General features: G+C 40.7%; 3 protein-coding genes across 3 annotated transcripts; 1 reads left to right on the top strand and 2 right to left on the bottom strand.

The window, feature by feature from the left end:
- Nucleotides 1–179: 179 nt before the first annotated feature.
- LOC134180272 (unsaturated glucuronyl hydrolase-like) lies at nucleotides 180–1,861 on the bottom strand. The gene is made up of 4 exons (XM_062647388.1): nucleotides 1,692–1,861; nucleotides 1,095–1,611; nucleotides 860–1,022; nucleotides 180–800 (listed from the first exon to the last, which is right to left on the bottom strand). The coding sequence occupies exons 1-4, from the start codon at nucleotides 1,851–1,853 to the stop codon at nucleotides 404–406; spliced, it is 1,239 nt and encodes a 412-aa protein (XP_062503372.1). The 5' UTR covers nucleotides 1,854–1,861; the 3' UTR covers nucleotides 180–403.
- Nucleotides 1,862–3,316: 1,455 nt separating this feature from the next.
- Nucleotides 3,317–8,634, bottom strand: LOC134180625 (protein dpy-30 homolog). Its single transcript, XM_062647814.1, has 5 exons — nucleotides 8,597–8,634; nucleotides 8,428–8,504; nucleotides 4,455–4,562; nucleotides 3,761–3,903; nucleotides 3,317–3,702 (listed from the first exon to the last, which is right to left on the bottom strand). The coding sequence occupies exons 1-5, from the start codon at nucleotides 8,607–8,609 to the stop codon at nucleotides 3,630–3,632; spliced, it is 414 nt and encodes a 137-aa protein (XP_062503798.1). The 5' UTR covers nucleotides 8,610–8,634; the 3' UTR covers nucleotides 3,317–3,629.
- On the top strand, nucleotides 8,632–21,235 carry LOC134180623 (sorting nexin-6-like). Its single transcript, XM_062647812.1, has 17 exons — nucleotides 8,632–8,666; nucleotides 8,723–8,764; nucleotides 8,824–8,925; nucleotides 9,000–9,110; nucleotides 9,174–9,295; nucleotides 9,358–9,481; nucleotides 14,871–14,966; nucleotides 15,036–15,091; nucleotides 18,451–18,500; nucleotides 18,573–18,648; nucleotides 20,298–20,337; nucleotides 20,404–20,490; nucleotides 20,554–20,649; nucleotides 20,716–20,779; nucleotides 20,857–20,906; nucleotides 20,971–21,006; nucleotides 21,078–21,235. Exons 1-17 carry the CDS (start codon nucleotides 8,661–8,663, stop codon nucleotides 21,126–21,128), a joined length of 1,209 nt encoding a protein of 402 aa, XP_062503796.1. The 5' UTR covers nucleotides 8,632–8,660; the 3' UTR covers nucleotides 21,129–21,235.
- Nucleotides 21,236–21,311: the final 76 nt, after the last annotated feature.

The raw sequence follows: 21,311 nt of genomic DNA, 5'->3' as shown, positions 1-21,311 counted from the left end.
ATCACAATTTAGTAAGTTCAAGCACGTTGGGCAGATTCAATGCTACTGCAGCTTATCTTATACTAGCATATGCTGGCAAATATGTTAAAATTAATGTCACAGATTGAGCAGTACTGACATTGACAGTGTCCCTGTGAGGGCAGTATGTAGGTACACTCTACGCATTATGTTTAGATCGTATCAAATGGCGTTTCAAAATGACTTTAATATTCAAGAAGGTATGGACTCCGAGGCTTCTGGAATAGTTTCTGGATTACATGGAACCATGCCTGAGCTAGTGCCTGACATCTACAGTAATCGTGTGTTGTGCACGTGCAAATGCAAGAAACATCAGACTTGTCTTACTAACTCGACTGCATCACGTTATTTGAGACAGATACCATACAACTACGCAGCCTGCAGTTCACGTGGTAAGGAGACGAAGTAGAGCTTCGATGAAGAAATAGTCACCATAGATTAGAGAAACGTCTACTTCACTCTTTGGATAACTGCCAACACCCTTTAATAGGACAGCATTGGTCAGACCCGGAGTTGCTAAATATTGAGGTCGTTGTGATAGACCAGACATAGTTTCAATAGCAGCAGTGAAATAGTGCTTTCCATCATCTGTGGAACCAAGAAAGCGTGACAGCTCTATTAATGCTGATGATGCAATAGCGCCAGCTGATGTATCATAGTGTGCTAAGTCCCCACAAGCTGAAAAATCCCAGTATGGGACTTTCGTCTCATTACAACAAACAGCGAGTTGGCGAAGGAAACAGTCGCTAGTAGCTTTAGCTGCCTTCAGATATCTGTCAAACCTAATCAAGATGATCCATCACCAAGAGTCATCGTTAACTGTATGCTTTCGATGTCATACCTTGTGTACCTGTATGCCATTGTAAATCCATACATCCCCCATGCTTGACCTCTAGCCCATGTAGAGTTGTCATATAATCCTTGTGGATGATTACTTTTGTATTTGATCTTGCCAGTTTTGGGATCATAATGGATCACATGAATAGAGCATCCATCTGATCGAACTATACCATATCACATGGATTTTATGAACTTTAATAATCAAGCATCTTGATTAATTAATTAATCCATCTTACTGTTGTCGTGGATGGTATGGTCAGCATGACTCACAGCCATGTCTCTATAAGTTTGGTTGTTACTGACGTTTGCAGCCCAAAACAGCAGCTCAAGATTCATCATATTGTCAATGATCACTTGAAAATCTGACATGTCACTCTTAGAACCCCAAGATCGAATGCATCCAACAGTCGGATTAAATCGAGTGGCCAACGACGCTGCAGCAGACAAGGCAACGGTTCTGTAACTTTCTCCAAGTTCGAGTTGATAAGCTCTTCCGTACGTGTAAAACATCATGAAACCGACATCGTGCGTGCCGGTATCGTTTGCGATTGTTTTAAGAGCCGACATGCGCGAAATAGCTTCGTTTTTGTAGTACGCCGCTGCGGTGGTATTGCCCGTCTGTATGCTGTGACTGTACATGTTGAGGAGGGAGGAGACAAAGAAGCCGCACACCCAGCTACCAGCACGAGTAACGTCCCAGTAAGAGCAGGCAGGGCAATGGCCTGCAGACGGGTAGTCATCGAGGTTGGATACCTGCATGATGTAACAGATATTTAATTTGATCACCGATGATTGAAACTGATGTAGCATTGTAGTGTGTTACTACTTGCTACCTGAGCTGCCGTGGCTCGAACTTGTTTGTCTGCAAATGTCAGCAGCTTCTTTGGATCCAACGGTGTTGCGAGTGTTGCACATTCTGTAGGCACGTAGAATGTTGTGGAGAATAGAAAAGTTAAGAAGGGAAAAGCCAAAACTGCAGGAGTAAGCACCATCATCACGTGAATTTTGCAGACCGCCTACCGTCACGTGTCGCTTATTAATTACAAGCATAGTGTTTGCATTTAAAGTTAGAAGAATATGATTCACTTGGTATTCTGTGTTCTCTGTGTCAGTTTTCATATCTGAATACCTCTAAGGTTGCAGAGCCTCAAAACAAGCCTTGTGTTCTCCTGTTTACAACTCAACTGCAGATTTAAAGATCAATAAACTGTGCACTAAAATTTCCATTGTCGGTGGGTATACACGTACATTATTACCAATAAATTAAGTTTTGTCGTGTGTGTGTGGTGTGTGTGGTGTGTGTGTGTGTGTGTGTGTGTGTGTGTGTGTGTGTGTGTGTGTGTGTGTGTGTGTGTGGTGTGTGTGCGTGTGTGTGTGTGTGTGTGTGTGAGAGAGAGAGAGAGAGTGTGTGTGTGTGTGTGTGTGTGTGTGTGTGTGTGTGTGTGTGTGTGTGTGTGTGTGTGTGTGTGTGTGTGTGTGTTGATTCGATATATGAAACATGCTAATACCACTGAATTTGCTGCCCATCTGAGACAATGTATTTTACAATTTTCAAAAACAACTACATTATTCACAGCTATAAGTATTTGCTAACAGTAGCAATCAGTGTCATCTTATTGAATACCAATACAGGAAGCCTAACATTGGGTATTATGCATAACTGCACTAATTAATTGTAATTAAAGTCACAGCACCTCTAACTTCAATAGTAAACAAATTGCAAACACAATGAGCCCTAGAGCTTAATTAAAATCTTTGTAAATCAAGGAACCAACTGTCAGTCTACAATCAAAATTGTTCACTCCTATCACAGCAGATAAGCCAACAATTTGGTGATGACTTTGTGCCAAATGTACATGCCTGCTGCTAGAAAAAGCTCTTCTGCAAGTCCAGGCCATCTGCAGCATGGCCGTAGTCTAACGTTAAAGCCCTGTCCACACTAGACCAGAATGGATCGCGATCGGATCGCACAGGATAGCGAGCGTTCAGTTGCAAGTGTGGACAGCGTTGCGGTTGGATCGCGATCCGGTTGCCACTGTATACAGGCCTTAATTAAAAGTGGGCTGTACATACATTAAAATGGTCAATGACATCACAAACCCATCACGCGATTTTTAACTTTAATGTATACATATAGTTTTCAGAAATTATAGATCAGCAACTTTGATAGAGTCAGAAGCAAGAAATAAACTTAGTACTAGAGCTCAAGTTCTAGCTCTAGCTAGTCTGCAGGAATGAATTTCAAGATGAGCAAAGCAGTCCACTACTTAATTTATTTGTCCAACGCACTTCTGAATCACAGTAGATGTGAAGGAGTCCAAGATGGAACAAGCAACTTTGTATCAAAAGCGGACCTTCTCAGCTAAGGGGGCCGTTCATCCGAACTCCAAACCCCTCAGCCTATGGGCCATGTGTTCCTAAACTAAAACGCATACAGTGACAAGCCATAGCAAGAACGAATTGTCAGTGAGACCATACATTACACCACGAGACTTGCTCAACACAGTTAGAGCATTCTATGATGTCTGTAAGGGCAATTAAAAACCACTGACTTGTTTACAGAGCTGTGCATGTAACAATTATATTCAATAATAATCTATCAGCAAAGAACTGAACAACAACAACAACGGTAATGTTTCCAAATACAAAGTAACAACTGAGCAAACTTGTGTATCTCTTGATTTGCCAGAATTGGTAAAGTGATGCATGCAATACGCCTACTGAATTATTTTGAGTTGTAGGAAGTAGTACTCTTGCACTCTGTGACGATTCTATTTTGGAACTGAAAATTGTTCCTTGTTCTTCAAAAGGTAAGCAGCTAAGAAATCTACTGGTTCAGGTGGCCTAGAGTTCAGCATTATTCAGAATACTTACAATAAGCTTGTGATTATAATGCAGTTACCTTTCTTTGGCTAAGGCAGACATGCCAGCTATCAAAATGGGAACAACAGTTCGATCAAGATAGACTCTTGTTGGCAGAGATTGAAGTTCAACTGCTGATTTTCCAGCTTTCTCTAAAGCTTCCCGTTCTCGATTGACAAGTGCCTATCAGAACATTATCACAAAATCAAAATATTTTGTCTTGTCTGTCTGCCTGCCGTCAGGACAAAAAAATAAACATTGCAGACTTTATAGTAAAGATGAAGACGAATAATACGTATTAGTGTATGAAGCAATGCTCGAAAGATTTCAAAATAGATACAGAAACAATTCTTCTATTACAATCTAAATATAGCAAAACTACTGTTTCTGTAGAATCAAAACTATCTACGACCACAAGGGCAGTTTTACAGTGCTAACTTAACTAAAAGTGTGGAATTTATTTCTGTATAAATCATCTAATGAGTCTCTTGAGCATGTTATCACGTTTATCTTCCTTTTGACAACATCTGTCTGTCTGTCTGTCTGTCATTCCAGGCCATGTCCATTAGTTAATCTATGACTTTGTTGTTTGCAAACACTGGTTTTCTTTCACAAATTCCTAGCATATGTACAAGTAGAGTCTATATGAGAATAAAGCGTCTCTGTCTGTCTGTCTGTCTGTCTGTCTGTCTGTCTATTCTGTGACTGATTGGCTCCAAAGTTGCATGTAATACCTGTGTTTCCTCTGACACTCCATAACTAGGCTGCTCTTGGTCAGTGGACGATGGAGCAACTTGCTGATTGGTACCATCTTCTACTTCAATTTCTGCTGTTCTAGCACTCTAGACATAAGTAACATTAACTGTTCTTCTGTCCATACAACTCACAAAATCCAACACGGCCAGAATTAGAAGAGCAAAATAGGTAAAAACTAAGGATTCCAGAGTGGTCTTTACACTATACTTTCTATACAAACTATTTAGAAAATGCAATCTTGCAAGCAAGTTGTAATAATATTGTGTGATTACCCAGATGCAAGCACAATGCTGCACAGTTTACTATAAAGTACTTCTTGCTAACAACAGGCAAAGTATTATCATTATAATAATAATCATAATAATAATATATAGTTACCGCTGTGGCTTAGTGGTTAGCGACAATGGCTACCACTCCATGGTTTGGGGGTTCAAACCCCAGTGACAACAGTAAATTATCAAACTTGTCTGTCGTTCTTTCTCATGTTTCTCTAGCTTTGTCCATGAGACTATAACTTGTTTCAGTCGTTGGGGAGTTTCTGTGGTCTGGCAAACGGTTTGTTGACGATGACGTTCAGCACTTTCCTGGTGGTCATTGATATCCAATAGGCATGCTGTACCGAGTTCGCAGTCACCGTAATGCCTGCAATCTATATCAAATTGGCTAGTGATCGCCGTGTGGACTACACAGAAACATGTACCCTGCTGGGCTCACCTGCCGGGTTGGTGGGCGCCAAGATAGGGGAAAAGACCCCACTTGCCCATCATGGAGGGGCATAACCACACATAAGCCGCTCTGTCGTGAGTGTACTTTTGTACAGTAAAGATGGTTCTCCAGACTGAGTTGTACGGTTGGAACAAGATTCTGGCCATCAATGGGTTTGCACTACCAGTTCTCACTTACTGTTTTGGTGTCATTCATTGGAGGACTGCCAACCTGCAGCAGCTTGATCGGCAGATGTTGACCAGCTGTGTGATCCAAGCACCGAGAGTGGTCAAGGGTTACAACAGATTGAGTCGACATATCAGGCTTGTATTGTGGGCTGGATTGTTACCTTCGCGACAGCTCTGATCCATTCATCAAATGGTACAGTAGTACGATGCTAGGAGGTTCTTTCATTCAATCTGATGCACGACACGTCAGTTTACTGCACAGATGCAGAGGAATCTGCCTTTGGACAACAAGACACAGAACCTGCACAGAAGTGGGACCAACACATGTGATGTTGTTTTCAAGCAAGCACCCCAGACAAATGTGAAACATTTTCACATGTGCATCGCAGTTCTCTTTGTACAGTCTTGTGGCAGGAAGCCTAAACATGGTCATTATTGCCGTCTCACTGAGAAACCACCCGTGGACATGAAAGAGACCTACAGATGGCTAAAGTAATCAAATCTTTCTGCTGCAACCAAGGGATTGGTTGTTGCTGCTTAAGACCAAGCTCTTCAAACTTTGTATTATGAGCGCGATGCTCTGCATCAAAATGTCAGTCCCACATGCCGCTTGTGCAGTGCAGACCTGGAGACAGTCAACCATTGTGGCAGGCTCAGGCTGTAGCACTTTGGCACAGATGGACTACACTGATTGACACAATCAGGTGGCCTCCATCATCCACTGTCATATGTTTGGGGTCTCAGTGGAGAGCAGATAGTACTGACATCAATCCTGATACGCATGTGGAGACGGACGACATTACTATGATGTGGATACCGTATATCCATCCATACTGCTAAGAAGATTAGTGCCAATCATCCTGATATCTGCTTCAGAAATAAAAAGACAAACACTTGTCTTGTTATTGATATCAGCTGTCCTGCTGATGACAACATTGCCAGAAAACACATCGAGAAGTTGACAAAGTGACTTGTGAGTGGAGGTAAGTCACGTGTGGCAGTGTCGGACAGTGTCAGACACTGGTTGGTCCAGTGGTGTTGGGAGCATTGGGCATTTAGTGCACACAGGTATTACACGGTGGCTGGACATCATTCCAGGTCATCACAACCTACAGCACTTACAAAAACAGTGCTTCTTGGATCCAGTCAGAGATTCCATAAAGTCATGTCTTCCGTCTAGACAGCCACGATGGTCTAAGCACCTTTGAGGCAGGGTTTGCTTCCGGTGCTTAGAAGAGACCCTACAAACCAGACTGATCTGGTTGAGCACAACAACAATGCAACACAATACTACTATTAAATTTAAATTATTCATATAACAATAATCACAAGTCTAAGATAAATCGTAGTTGTTTCAAAATACAATTTTCTTCATTATTTCAGCTATGAGCCATAAGAAACGGGACTTTGAAAAAGTCATGAGACTTGATGAAGAGCTACTCAAAACACATCGGGATGAACTGACTTCGGTCTGCAGGCTAGGTTGGACAGGGTGGAAAGGGCACGTTTACCAATCAAACAGAACCTTCTCTGGCCTGTGTCAGAATCACCCCAAGTGTACGTGTTCTTTGTCATAGCCGTTTCATCTACTTTTCCACTTGTTAGAATGTCTACTAACTCTTCGGGAGTTTGCTCTACCCAATACAAGAAATTCGCTGCCGTTCAACTTTTGCATAGGCAATCCAGAATATGTACAATTAGTGGTCTGGAAATGTTACGCAAAGCGAGACCGTTGATTTGGAAGGTCAAAGCTGGTAGAGGCTTAAGTTTTATATGTCTAGCTGCTTTTCTATCATTTCTATCCATACTGATGATAGGATAGGTTGTAAAGTCTATCCGCCCTATCCTTTTTCGGAAACAGGAAAGTTACCAATCAAACAGCATAATACCTTTCCAGTCTAGTCTAGCCGTCTCCGGAAAGGTTTGGGAAACTGCTCATTCTCCTAGAAAAGGAAAAGTACCCAATCGAACACGCTAGCAGACCTTCCACTCTATCTGTTTCTAGAAAGGTCCCAAACGAATATGCTCATTGTCACACTACAGGAATGCGCAATGCCTCCTGTGTGTGGGCCCAATCATGGAGGTGTATTTCCTTTATGTCGTACATGGCAACAATGGACAAACCACCAATCAGATCCGTGAAGCATTCGTGAAACAGTTTCTTACCAGAACAGTGTAATTCATGTTTGCAATTGCCAGGTCTTGTCGCAAATATACAACAGAATTTACCTGTCTGCAACTGCTAACACGAAATCAATCGCTTTCTTGGTTTACGACATTACTACGGGAAACATTACGTACCCATGAGCGATATTTATGTCCCACATGTCAGACTTGTTACGTATACTGTACAGTACTTCAACAACTAGACTATTTACGGACTTTTGCAGTCACGAAAAATGACATTCGCTATGTACGATTTCAATAGATTTTACAAGTAGCACATTTAAAAAGAAAATAACGTCTACATTCACAATTCTTCGTGACAATTTTATTGTGGTTTTCAGGCTCATAGCTGTGGAAATCGACGGTATAAACACAGCTTCAATTACTATAGTTGAAACAATGATTATTAGTAATACTGTAGTTTAATCTCACAGTGTGACAAAGATGCTCAAGTTCTGCATGCTCACTGATGCAGAGACCAGTATACTTCAATCTTGGAACCCCATATACAGGTATTTTGCTCCTTATGCATAGATTTGAATAGCTACTCTGATTAGCTACTGTACTGCACTGGGACGATTGACATCGATACTCGATTATGACCGATTATGAAAGCTCCTCAGAAAAGGTTGATATAGTTTTGCAAATGGTTTCCACGTTAGTAAAATATCTATACCCCTCCTTAGAACACCAATCTCAGCATTTGCTAATCAAAAACTGATTTGAGAAAAATCTGAGGATCTTCAATCACCTCACACTCATCCACCCACGTACATCTAGACAGTCTCTACAGATATCCATAGCAACCCCCTAACATGTACACTTGAAAAACTCTTTTGTGGACAACTTTTCCATTACACATACTATACACTTGTGCCTGTCTTCAGCTTACAGTGCCGTTGTCCGTTGGTTCTGCTGTCTGATTCTGTTGCATTTCCATTTCTTCGACAGCTGCTGTGGCTTGAGAGTCTGTCGAAACGCAAGCAAATTGTTAGCGTTCGCAAGAACAAAGTAACAGCAACGAAGTGCAAACATGAGAGAATTCACGCATCTTGGCTTACCCTTTTCTGCCATCCCGACTAAAGCGCGCTAAGGCTAGCGTTTAGTGAGTCGCAGAGCCCAACCATGATGGTGAGACTGGTTGACGCGAAATGAGTAGCTGCTGCTGACATATCTTTGTCGTCTAGGATGGATCCGACCATCTTGACAAGTTGGACTTAGCGTCAAAGGTGGGGTCTCTCGAATTCTGGCTTTTGCTAGTCACGATCTAGTTCCGCTGTTTTGTTAGACGTCGTCCGACGTTGACTTGTCTACCGATACAACGTTGATTGTTGACATTTCGGATGCGCTGAGTGAGCAGGACAAGGTCAAATTCACCGTCCACACGAAGGCAAGAAATATTATGCGTGGGCGTATCTCCCCTCTGTACTTGTTCGATAGATATTTCAGTGCGTTTGTTTCTAGACGACTCTTCCGTTTTTCAAGAAGAGCGAGTTCAACGTAGTTCGTTTGCACGAAGAGTTTGTGTGGCTGCACGATCGCTATTTGGAGAACGACGACTATGCTGGCATCTTGGTTTGTTCTATTGTACTACTGTATTGCTGTTGGGTTGGTGTGGATGTTACTGCAATATCTCAGATTCCTCCCTCGCCTCCACGTCCGAACTTTGACGAATCCAGAGAGAAACTAGCGAAGCTGGGTCAAGCAGAAGGAACGATGACGAAATCGGAATTTCAAAAGATGAAAGTTGAGTTGGAAGCGTGAGTGACATCTTTCTGAAGATGCATGTGTTCATTACGGTGTCATGATGTGAGTGATGTAGGGAGTACTTGGCTACGTTTAAGAAGACGGTCGCTATGCATGAGGTTTTTCTGTCTCGTCTGGCTTCTCACAGCACACTTAGGGCCGATCCCAGCTTTAAAGTTTTCTTGGAGTATGAGAAAGAGGTGAGCGTTGTACAGGTGGACTGTTGATTAACGTGAATTGTCAATTAGAAGTTTTAGTTGCAGTTAATCGATTGAATTGAATTGATTGATTAGAAACATTAACTAGTTTTGGATATATATCATGATGAAATTAAATAAATTAATAATTGTACTGTTTAGACACAAATTCAATTGGGCTGATGGCTTGGTTTAAACGAGCTTTTGTAACTGGGTTAACAGGGGTCAGCGTGGGTCAGCTGTACTTGCATTCACTGCGTGAACTGTAACCAACTGCCAAACTGTACTCTTGCATAGGCAGACCCTCACTCTCGCGTCATACTCGTGTAGACAAACTTTCCCACGTCACATAGTGTTTCTGATGAACAAGTGACTTGTATGTAGCTAACATGCATAGCAGGAGACACACCTACTAAGTGAGCTGGCTTGCTTTTCTGGATGGCATGCCATGCGAACTCGGCTCGGCTCTCTGCCATGGGTTAGCTTGGCTTGGCTTAGCTCAGTTTGGAAGGGAGCTCATATGAAAAGGTTATAAGATGTGTAAACTCTCTAATTTGATAATGGGTTTTGTTATTAGTTTTGAACGATGTTGTATTTCGATCAAGTGTTAGGATTTGGATAGCAGAAGTTTGTACTGTTTCATTCACTATTGGAGATAGGTCTTGCTAGACAGTGCATGCATGTGTTGCGTGTCTCATTAAGAGTCACTGTCACATCTACAAGAGTCATTATGCTTTGCTATATGTTTTTCTTGACACTTGGACAACCATCAACTTCAGATTGTTCTTCTTTATAGCATGTGTATCATTAATTTTAGTTGTATGGCATTTAGTGGTTAGCTGAAGCTTTGAATGGCTAAGAGGTCTTTAAAGTAGTGAGAAGTGATTAAGAATTATTATCAACTTTACTATGTTGTGCAAACAATGACAATTTCAATATTTTGCTTCTATTCGGCTTGTTTAATTAAGTTAAGTGCCAGATAAGTGCAGATATCGTGACACAGTACTAAAACTATGTGTTTACGGAATTGCAAGGAGGCATTTGGGGCATTTTCAGAGTATGTACGTTGAATTTGTGTGTATAGAATCAGTGTAGCTTGTGGATTATGAATTTATGCGATCACGCAAGTCCAGTTCTAATATGAAAGTATATGCACTTCTTGACTACAAAGTCTTCCGTAGATTAGAAACAAGACACACGAGTAGACTCCATGCTGGTTATGTTAGAACACAATTTTTATTGCTGCTCTGTCAATAGAATTTCATTGAGACACAACAAATTATTTAATAGCACGGGAATACATCTACTTATAGCGTGTGTGAGACAAAGTCTACTAGTCCGTGGGCCAATTGTGAAAAAGGCTTCAGAAATGCTGTCTGTGCATCCTTTGGCAAACCGATTTTTGGCACATGGACCTTGTCGTACGACACTAGATGTTTGAGAATACCTATGTTTGCGAGACAGATTGTGTCCGATCACCTAGAACAAGACGGTTTGGCAAATTAGCCACGCAGCAATTAACTGGAACCGCAAGTCCTAATGCACATTATATAATTTGAGGCAAAATTCTGATCTTGTGATGGCCTCTGCTAACTGGACGTTAGTGTGAAGCGTCCGACACGTTAGCTCTTGCAATTAGGTATTATACCGCTGTAGAAAGTCTAATTAGAACTTTATAGTTCCAAGTTGCGACGTCAACATGTACAGGATGTGAAAAATTGTGCTTTGACCATTGTACCTGAAATGTTGTTGTACTGTAATACGCTACACTGCACTGACGTGCTGCAAATATAGTAGTTTGCATGTAGCATTAGTGAACTTTATTGATGTTGTAACTCTAGGTATATAAGTCTAGACACAGGTTGTCTAAACATTTACAAAGACACTCGAATGCGATCCTTGCATTGATCATGACTGCCTATCTACGAGCTAGTCTTTCCGCCGTAACTTCGATGATCTCGACGGTCTTTGCTCTGGACTAGCTGCTCCCTGGAAGGTAGAGTACAACCTATCTCTTACCGGCTTGCAGCAAGGCCAATTAAGGTGAGGCAAAAATGGCAGTTCTTTCAACAACGGTTGACTAGCTAACAATGACGTAGACTTTTGGGTGTCGCAGAGAAAGTAAAGTTGAAAACGTTTACCCGTGTTGCATTTACCAAGAGTGAAAGGCAATTGTTCTCCAACGGTACCTCAGTCCGACAGATCGTTGTTTTCACGACTGCAAGGCTGCAAAAAGGGTAGCATTTAATGAAAATTGTACAGAAGTCACATATTTTCTGGTATTAAAATGTATCATTGTAGACTTGGCTGTCTTTTGAATCCCTTCATGCATCAACAGTAGCCAGTGACCACGGGAGAGCGCTAAGTTTAGAGCAGAACACCTCGTCAATCTCTAACTCAATTAATAGTGACCTTGTCTGGTGTACAACATGTTATAGTTATCTCTAATTGACGGAATCGCTCTACTACACGATAACTTGTCTTTCAGAAATCGAATTGACTTTGTGATTGATAACTATCTGCATTTGCCAAATGAAAATTTAGAGAGAAATTTCGGTACATCAATTCACCAGATAATGACATTTTTAATAGAGACATTTGCTTGGGCTCACATCAGATCTTGGCACAGATTATATGGCAGACAGAGTAAAGAAATCAAAGGCGCCGCATTGGCATGACAAATATTGCTTGATCAATAGAAGAACATGTATGTAAAAAGAGCACTTCCCAGGTTGCATGCCTTTACTGGATGCGACAGCGAACAACATCAGTGATACTGACTACTGTATATTTAATTGGAAGTTGTATCGGTCACTATTAACACAGATAGACTACATCTCTTCGCATGCATATATATACATCATCTATTTGAGCTCAGTTATAAATACATCTGATTTCTGCTTTAAATTAACTTAAGAAAGATTGTCAACCATCTCTATAAGTTTTTGATAGCAAATCCGACTTTAAGAAATCACTGTTTTAGTCAACTTTGGACACTCTGGTGCTAATAAACATCATTTTTGTAACCACCGCAAAAAAATTACATAGGATAGGCTAGAAAGAAAATGGTTTGCAATGGGGTGCACGGAAAAGTCACAATTCTGGACTTGGCCCAATGACTATCTATACCTAGGTATTAATAAGGCAGCAAACACATGACTCAATTATGTACTGCAGTTTGATTGAGCATTTATCTAAGTGGTAGTGGGACGTTTGCATATTTAAATTGCATCTTAGTCTCAGAACGTATCATTTTGTCTGCTATCTACTGTAGAATTTCAGACAATATGATTACACTATTACCTCGGTTATTCAGGCACCTCGGGACTGCACTGTCTGTAACTGGGAAATATCCATATCTCAGAGGGTCATGTTTCATGTTGTGTGTAGTATATCATCTACCAAAGAACAAGTACACAGAGAACAATGAGTCCTTGTATCTACAAACTCCTGGAGGCTTTAAATTAGATTTAGAAAGCAGATATTCTTGTCTACCTTATGTTGTTTCTTCTCTTCTGTGCAGCAATGTCTCTCCATTTACGCACAAGCATTATGTGAGCTGAATCCACATTACCTTGTGCTTCCAGCCTAGTCAAGGCCATGTCAAATGCATCATAAGCATCAGCATTGCTGACTGCTGGCACAAATCCTCTGCACTGTCACCAGATTTACTGCAGTCATCACTGGCGCAGTTCTTTCCTATCACTGAGCCTATGATCTCATCTTGTGACAACATTTGGAATCCAGGATCACATGCATCTTGTTGCAACCATTCTTCTGGTGAGAGCCAGGTACAATCATCATCCCTGTACTACGTTGAGTAAACGTATTGAAAGTGGAACCATCATAAGTCTCGGTGACTCTTCAGTGGCTGCATCCTTGTCTTCTATGTTCTCATCTTGGCAGGTGGTTTCTGACATAGACGGCAAAAGGTTTTTTTTACAATTTTTGGCGAGGCTGCACAATGTGGCCTCCTCCCATGATTGACTTGCTCAGTACACAGCATCCTTTATTGTGACTGTTTTCATAATGTTAGGAATCGTCTTGTCTGTAGAATCACACTCTGATATCACATATAGAATCAAGTGTTTTCAACAGCATAGCTTGAGAGGAGCCAGAACACCTTGATCCATAGGCTGAATCAATGATGTCGTATTTGGAGGTAAGAATAATGTAGTAACTTTTCCATCTTCTGACTGAAGCTTGCTGGTTGATGGATGGGATGGAGCATTGTCGATTTAACAGAAGTGCTTTGAATTCAAGTCCTTTGCCACTGCAAAATTGCTTCACATGTGGAACAAATGTGTGATGGAACCAATTCGTGAAAATTTCTCTGTTCATCCACGAACTCGTCTGAGCATAATAATCTACTGGCAGTTGACTCATATCCATGTGCTTGAACAGCGTGGTTTTCAAGCAGTGTGAACATAGACTAGCAGCAGTTTACAAGAGCTGGTTGCATTTGCACATCCCATTAGGGTCACACGATCTTTTGCCTTGAAGTTTTTGGCCTCCTTTTCTCCAGTGAACGGGACGGTAAGTTTTGCCACATAAAACCAGTTTCGTCGGCATTAAACACTTGGTCCATGGATAGTTCGTTTTTTGTCATGCATTTTTTGAGCTCACGTTGGAACGGCTCCACAGAAGACAAGTCAGCAGCATTGGCTCACCTTTCAAAATGAGCTCTCAAACACCATGGTTTTTTGAATTTTTCAAGCCATCAGAACTTGCCTTAAACAACCCTGGTTTCAGATCAGGGTATAGTGACTTGAACATAGCAAGCGCTTTTTCCTGAATAATAGTGGATGGGACAGCTGCTCCCTTGGACCTTAGCTGAACAAACCACACCGATAGCGCATCGTCCAAGAGAGGAAACTATGATTCACGTACAACAGTTGGGTCCTCTGCACCGAACACGTGGCAACTGGTCTTTTCTCGATCTTTCCAAATGTCTCCAACAGTTGACTTCGGCAGTTTAAATATCTCAGCTACACGACGTTGAGACTTTCCTTTCTCAATTTCTCTTATGATTTCTATCTTTTTCTCAAGTGTAAGGACGTACCGCCTTCGCTTACTGGTCGCTATTTCTGTGGATGCATGTAAGAAACGTTTTTGCACATGATCACTGAAACTGCCTGGTAGATCGAGGTGTCTGGAACTTCAAGGGCCTGGTAACCTAGGTATTAGTGTAATGCAGTATGAAAGTATGAAACGAAGTTGACTGGATTGGTCATTGTAAAGGCCACCATCTTGCTTTTTTATCTCTATTCTACATGTCACTTATTCTATTGCCTGGTTTTCATTTATTGTCGTAAGATAAGTGAGGTTACACTGTAGACTAGAGAAATGAGGAAACCACTGCATTGTTCGTAAGTTTTCATTTGTTGTACAGCTGAGTGTGAGAGGTAAGAACAAGAAAGAAAAGCTTGGTAGTCTGTGGAAAGATCTCACTAAGAGTGTTGATGAGGCTCTTATTGGTGGACACAAGGTCTAACATTTGCATTACTACAGAAGTCTATATTTTTTGTTTAAGACCGTATGGATTTATCTATTGCAGGACAGTGATGAGTTTTTCGAGCATGAGAGAGTTTTCTTGGTTGAATATAACAAAAGGTGAGATGACTTGACTATAAAGTAGGCGACTTGACTATAAAGTAGGCGATTTTTAAAATCAAATATTTTTATTGTTACAGTTTAATTTAATTAATTAATTCTGAATGCAGACATGTCCAGATAATTTGATTGTTTATTCAGTAATTTTAGCAGTGAGCCCAAAGAAACGGGATTTCATAAGTCACGTGACTTAGCAATTAATGTACTCGTAAGGCTTAAATTACTTCTGGTCAGACTGTCTCCATGACTATGTGGATGGATGTGTGGCTATGTCAAGAATGTGCCATGCCCTTAGTGCTGTCCAGACACGAGAAGCTGTATTTATGTTTGGTCATACATGGCAACCACAGACAAAGGACAAACTGCCAATCACAACTGCAAACGTTCATGAAAGAGTTTTACCAGAACAGTGTAATTCATGTTTAAAATCTTGTCAGAAATAACAAAACCTACCTGGCTGCATCTGCTAGCACAAAATCAATTGCTTTTATGGCGCAATACTTTTATATGGGAACATAAAATTGCTTGTGTAATTACGAGCAACATGTATGTCTGGTTTGTGATACCGCTTCTTTGACGATTACATACTTAGTCTGTGGGCCAAGTGCAGAATTGTGAGTTTTCCGTGCACCCCATGGCAAACCATTTTCTTTCTAGCCTATCCTATGTAATTTTTTGTGTGATTACGAAAATGATGTTTTTATTAGCATTAAAGTGTCCAAAGTTGACTAAAACAGCGTTTTCTTAAATTAAAAATGTTGCCATAGTAACCAATATGTAAAATTAAAAAGAGAAATTGGATTTGCTATCAAGAACTTTTAGGTATGGTTGACAAGCTTTCTAACAGTAGATATCAGATGTATTTAATGGAGCTCAGATAGATGATGTATATGCATGCGAAGAGATCTAGAGTCTCTCTGCGTTATCTAGTAGTGACCGCTACAACTTTCAATTAAGTATAGTCGGTAACACTGATGCTGTTCGCTGTCGCATCCAGTAAAAGCATGAACCCGGGAAGTGTTTTACACACATCTTCTAGCGACATGACCAAGCAATATTATTCATGCTGATGCGGTGCTTTTGATTTCTTGACTCTTTATGCCATATAATCTGTGTCGGGATCTGATGTGCACCTGAGCAGCCTGTCACTAAAACTTTACTATCTGGTAAACAGATGACAATATTTGCACCTTGTGTTTGCTGCATGGTTGGCATGTAAAAATATTTGGGTGTCATGCTTCTTTACTGCATGAACGTGCTGGAATATCAATTGAGCATGTGACAACTAGACCATTGATTATTAGTAAACCTTGAGCAATTGCTGCAGTGACACACAAATACACACTTACCATCAAGGAGACGTGCGTATTTTGGCTGCTGCATGTAATTTCCTAGACAGAAAATCAACAAATGCTATTCTATTTGCTGCTGCTGCTTTTCTTCGCTTGGAAGCATTTGTGACGATGCTGTACTAGGATGAAAGCAGGAGTGGCAATTGATGCACCACGATTTCTCTCCAAATTTTCAATTGGCAAATGCAGATAGCGATCAATCACGAAGTCAATTCAATTTCTGGAACATGTATAGAAGAGCGATTCCGTCAATTAGAGATAACTATAACATGTTGCACGCCAGACAAGGTCACTTTTAATTGAGTTAAAAATTGACGTGGTGATTTTAGCACTCTTTTGTGGTCTCTGCATGGCTATCCTGTTGATGGAGCGATTCAAAAGACAACCAAGTTTAAAATGATACATTTTAATTAATACTGGAAAATGTGACTCCTGTACAATTTTCATCAAATACTACCCTTTTGGCATCCATGCAGTCGTGAAAATGATCTGTCGCACCAAGGTACCGTTGGAGAACGATTGCCTTTCACTCTTGGTAAATGCAACACGGGTAAACGTTTTCAACTTTACTTTCTCTGCGACACCCAAAAGTCTACATCATTGTTAGCTAGGCAACTGTTGTGGAAAGAACTGCCATTTCTGCCTCACCTTGGCCTTGCTGCAAGCCGGTAAGAGCTATAGGTCGTAGTCTACCTTACAGGGAGCAGTTACTTCAGAGTAAAGACTGACGAGATTATCAAACTTATCAACCAGAAGACTAGCTCGGAGATGGCTCTAATCAATTGATTAAGCAGTCATGATCAGTGCAAGATTTGGATTCGATTTTCTTTCTAGAGTTTACTAATACTACGCAAACTACTATATTTGCAGCACGTCAGTGCAGTGTAGCGTACTGCTGTATAACAACGGTCAAAGCACAATTTCTCACATTGATCCTAGCTGTCTACATTGATGTTACAACTTGGAACTAAAGTTATAATTAGACTTTCTACAGCAGTATTTATCAAGAGTTAACGTGTTGGAAGATTCACAGTAAAAGTTAGCAGAAACCATCACAAGATCAGGATTTTGCCTCAACTTGTATAACGCGCGTTAGGCCTCGCAGTGCCAGTTTATTGCTGCTTGGCTAATATGCAAAACGGTCTTGTTCTAGGTGATGGGACATAATTTGTCTCGCCAAACATAGGTATTCTCAAACATATAGACTCATACGACAAGCTCCAAGTGTCAAAAATTGGTTTGTCAAAGGGTGCAGGGACAGCATTTTTGAAGCCTTTTTCGCAATTGGCCCACAACTAACTCTTTTAGCAGTGTTATGGACTTTGTGGTCATGTGAATGACAGTCTCTTTGTATGATTTTAGTTATAGCATACAACTAGCATGCTTAGAAAGAAAATGACATGTAAATTCCTAATACTTTGCAATAATTAACTGAAGACGCTATGTGCTAGGGTTATAGGAATACCAACTGTAGACCGACAACTGGATGGCCAGATGTCGACAAGTTGATAGATGGATGTGGGTGGTATTATCTACTTTTCTTTGGTCCGCTGTTTATCGGTTATGTGCACCTGCACTTGTCAGTCTGTTCTTTCGGAAGTATGATGCAGCAAAGGGTCTGGCTACGTAACACTATCTTGACATATGGTGTCTAGTGACAGTGACATCCACATGACCTTGTATCTTATACTTACCATATATGTATTCTTGTAACCTAAGCTAGCAGCTGAGGGTTTAGCACTATAGCGCAGCACTGTGCTTCTTCATTACACTAAAAGTAATTGAAGTTGTGTGTACACCCTTGCTTCCACAGCTATGAACCTTCCGAGAATCATGACTGTAATCAATAAGTGCCAAGACACAGATTGTTTTTAGTAGCTATTGTTGCTTAGAGGGTAAAGCTTGATAACATGAAATAGACAGTGACATTGAGTTTGTTGTTAGCACCGCCTAGGTGCTCGCTGTAGTGACTGATGTTGACTGTGTGTGTGTGTGTGTGTGCATTAGGGTTAAAGAAGCTGCTGTTAGATGTGACAGAATGGCAAAATCTCATAAGGGTATGGCAGATAGCAGCAGTAGGAGCCTTTGTATCATGTATATAATTAAGTTGATTTTGTTGATATTTGCAGTTGTTGCTAATTGTCATATTGCAATTTCAACACATTTTGGTACCCTTGGCACCAGTGACACTCAGGGATTAAGCAGGTAACGTCTAATTCTGATTATATTTGCCATCTAATTCTGATGATATTTACCTTTGTGGTTTTTCTGTTATTGTGGTGGGAGGTTAGCAGGCTTAGCAATTGAAGTTATCACCAGCCTCATGGTGTCTTAGTTTTTATGTGCATCAGACAAACTTGTTGTCTTTATGTTTCTCAAAGAATTTGCTAGATCCAACAGTAATACAGTGCTGTATGTTTGTTACAGCACCATTTTTGTGTAGTGAGTCGTTTCTTAATCTCTGTGTAATTACTGTAAAAACACTTGTAAGTTGAAGTAAGTTGAACCAGAAGCAGTCTTAGGATACGATGTGATGCTGATTAGTAGCATTTTGAACTACTAGTAGGTATCAATAATAACTTGGCGTCTAAACTATCACAGCGGGCAAGAGTGCCAACCAATGCAAGGCAAATCAATATTACTAACTGGTGATGGCATTCAACTTGTTGAACAGCCAGAGATGAGCATGAAGAATCATGGCTTAGGATGAAAAGTTTTCCATGCTGATAACAGGCACTTAAAACAAGTAGCCTGCGTTGGTTCAGTACAGAACAAACAAATAATAAACCATTTTTTGACAGTGTAGTATCTCGAGGTCAATTATCTAGAATGCCTTTTTTGCTTGTACTGCTATAGAATGTATGTTATGTAGCTTCATCGCTGTCTCTGCTTGGCATTAATTAATTAAGTAAGTTACATACAAGCAAGGACTAGACATAGCTAGCATGACTACTTTTGATCAGCACAAACAGCACATGCTTTGTCAAGCAACATGAGCCTATTTGTGAACTAGGCACACTTCAGTCTAGCAGTAGATGGTGTGTGTGGTGTTTTTTCATGTTACGTTTTCAAAGGTTGATCAGTGGTTGCATTGAGGCAGTAGTTTTGCATAGAACTACAGCACAGTATAGTGTCTTGATTTGTTAGTACCGTGAGTATAGATGTGACTAGCCTTGCGAGACCAGACATTTGATGCAGATGGAAGGAAACAAATTGCGAATTGTTTTCCTCTTTTGTGCCAAATCTCTGGCCACACGAGACTATTAAAATGGCGACCAACCAGTGTGACGATTTGTTATGAAATGCGAGGACACTGGTCAAAGCACTTGTCTAGACACTGGTGTTGACAATAACAACACTTTGTCTGCAGTTACATTGTGGAGAGGCAAATACCGAGTAATGAAGAATTCGAAAATTAATTCAGATAGATATAGATATAGGTGCTGGTAATATTCAAGAAACGAGTTGGTTGGTGTAATAATTGATTCATCACTTGTGTTGTCACTGTACACTGAGCAAATAGATTGGCAGAGTTACTGAGTAGCTTTTTCTCTGTGACAAATGTATTCATCATAATGTTGGGAAGGGAGAGTTGGTCAATACACTGTATGTCGTAGAGTTAGAAGCTGTCTGTTTAGTACGACTAAGGGCAAATGCATTTTTCACGAAATGAACACTTGCAACTTGTGCTGTTTGTGACCGACATGAGGTGTAAGGACTTTGACATCAGTTAGCTAAGGCATATATAGGACAGACGTGTGAGGTAATGATACTTTCTGGTAGTCATGGAATTACATTAGTGTGAAGTCGATTATGAGACTTACTAGCTACAACTCTTTGTCTGCATATCTCAGGTTTATGAACAAGCTGGCAGAAGTCTTTGACAGGATTCGGGTATATGATAAATTACCAAATTGATTACTTGATGATATCCATAAGATACCACTGTCGCAACTGCAGAAAGTTGAAGGTCGTGTGTCATCAGATGAAGACCTGAAACTGGGTGATTTACTTCGATACTATGATAATGACACAAAAGCTGCCAAAGTTTGTTTTGCAATCATTGCCTGGTCTCTTCACATGCATCACATCATGTGTAATCATTCTCAGGATCTTTTATACAGACGAATGCGCAGTTTAGTGAATTTTGAAAATTCCAACAAAGCTTTAGAGAAAGCTCGAACCAAATCCAAGGATGTTGAAGCGGTACAACTAAGTGTTTTTAGTCATTGGCAATCTAATTATTGCTTGCCCACATTGCATACATTGCAGGCACAGAAGAACCAACAGATAGCCAAAGAGAAGTTTGATACTCTGTCTGATATTGGAAAGGAAGGTATACGTTGTCCCTGATTTCAATGACTAGGTCATGCTGGTTGGCGATACTTAGATCTTTGTTTCTGCTTGTTCTAGAACTCCAGGAATTTAGAACCAGACGGTTGGCTGCTTTCAAGAAAGGCTTGGTGAGCTCATAAATATCCATGTTGCCTGTATGTCTCGTTTTGTGATTGCTGATTTTTTGTACAGGTTGAATTGACTGAATTGGAACTGAAGCATGCGAAGGTAGCCGTCTAGCGTGGGATTCTCACGTAAAGTGGCTATTTGTATGTGAGAGCGGTGTTGTGTTGATGTAGGCACAACTGAAGCTCATGACCGAATTCCTAACAGCGTTCGGCAAGGACTGATGACAGAGACAGCTTGGCGCTTATTTGTTGCTTGAATGGACTGTGTTATGGGCTGTTGCGTCGTATCTCTTATCGTTTTGGTTAATTTCATACATACTTACATCGGAGTTTCCGAAGTAGTCTGCTAGTCACGTGATAGGAGTGTTTGAATTCAAATTGCCATCGCAGTTACCGATGACGTCA

This window comes from Corticium candelabrum, chromosome 5 (assembly GCF_963422355.1).
Source record: "Corticium candelabrum chromosome 5, ooCorCand1.1, whole genome shotgun sequence".
Lineage (NCBI taxonomy): Eukaryota > Metazoa > Porifera > Homoscleromorpha > Homosclerophorida > Plakinidae > Corticium > Corticium candelabrum.
This window is presented reverse-complemented; position numbering and strand designations above follow the sequence as displayed.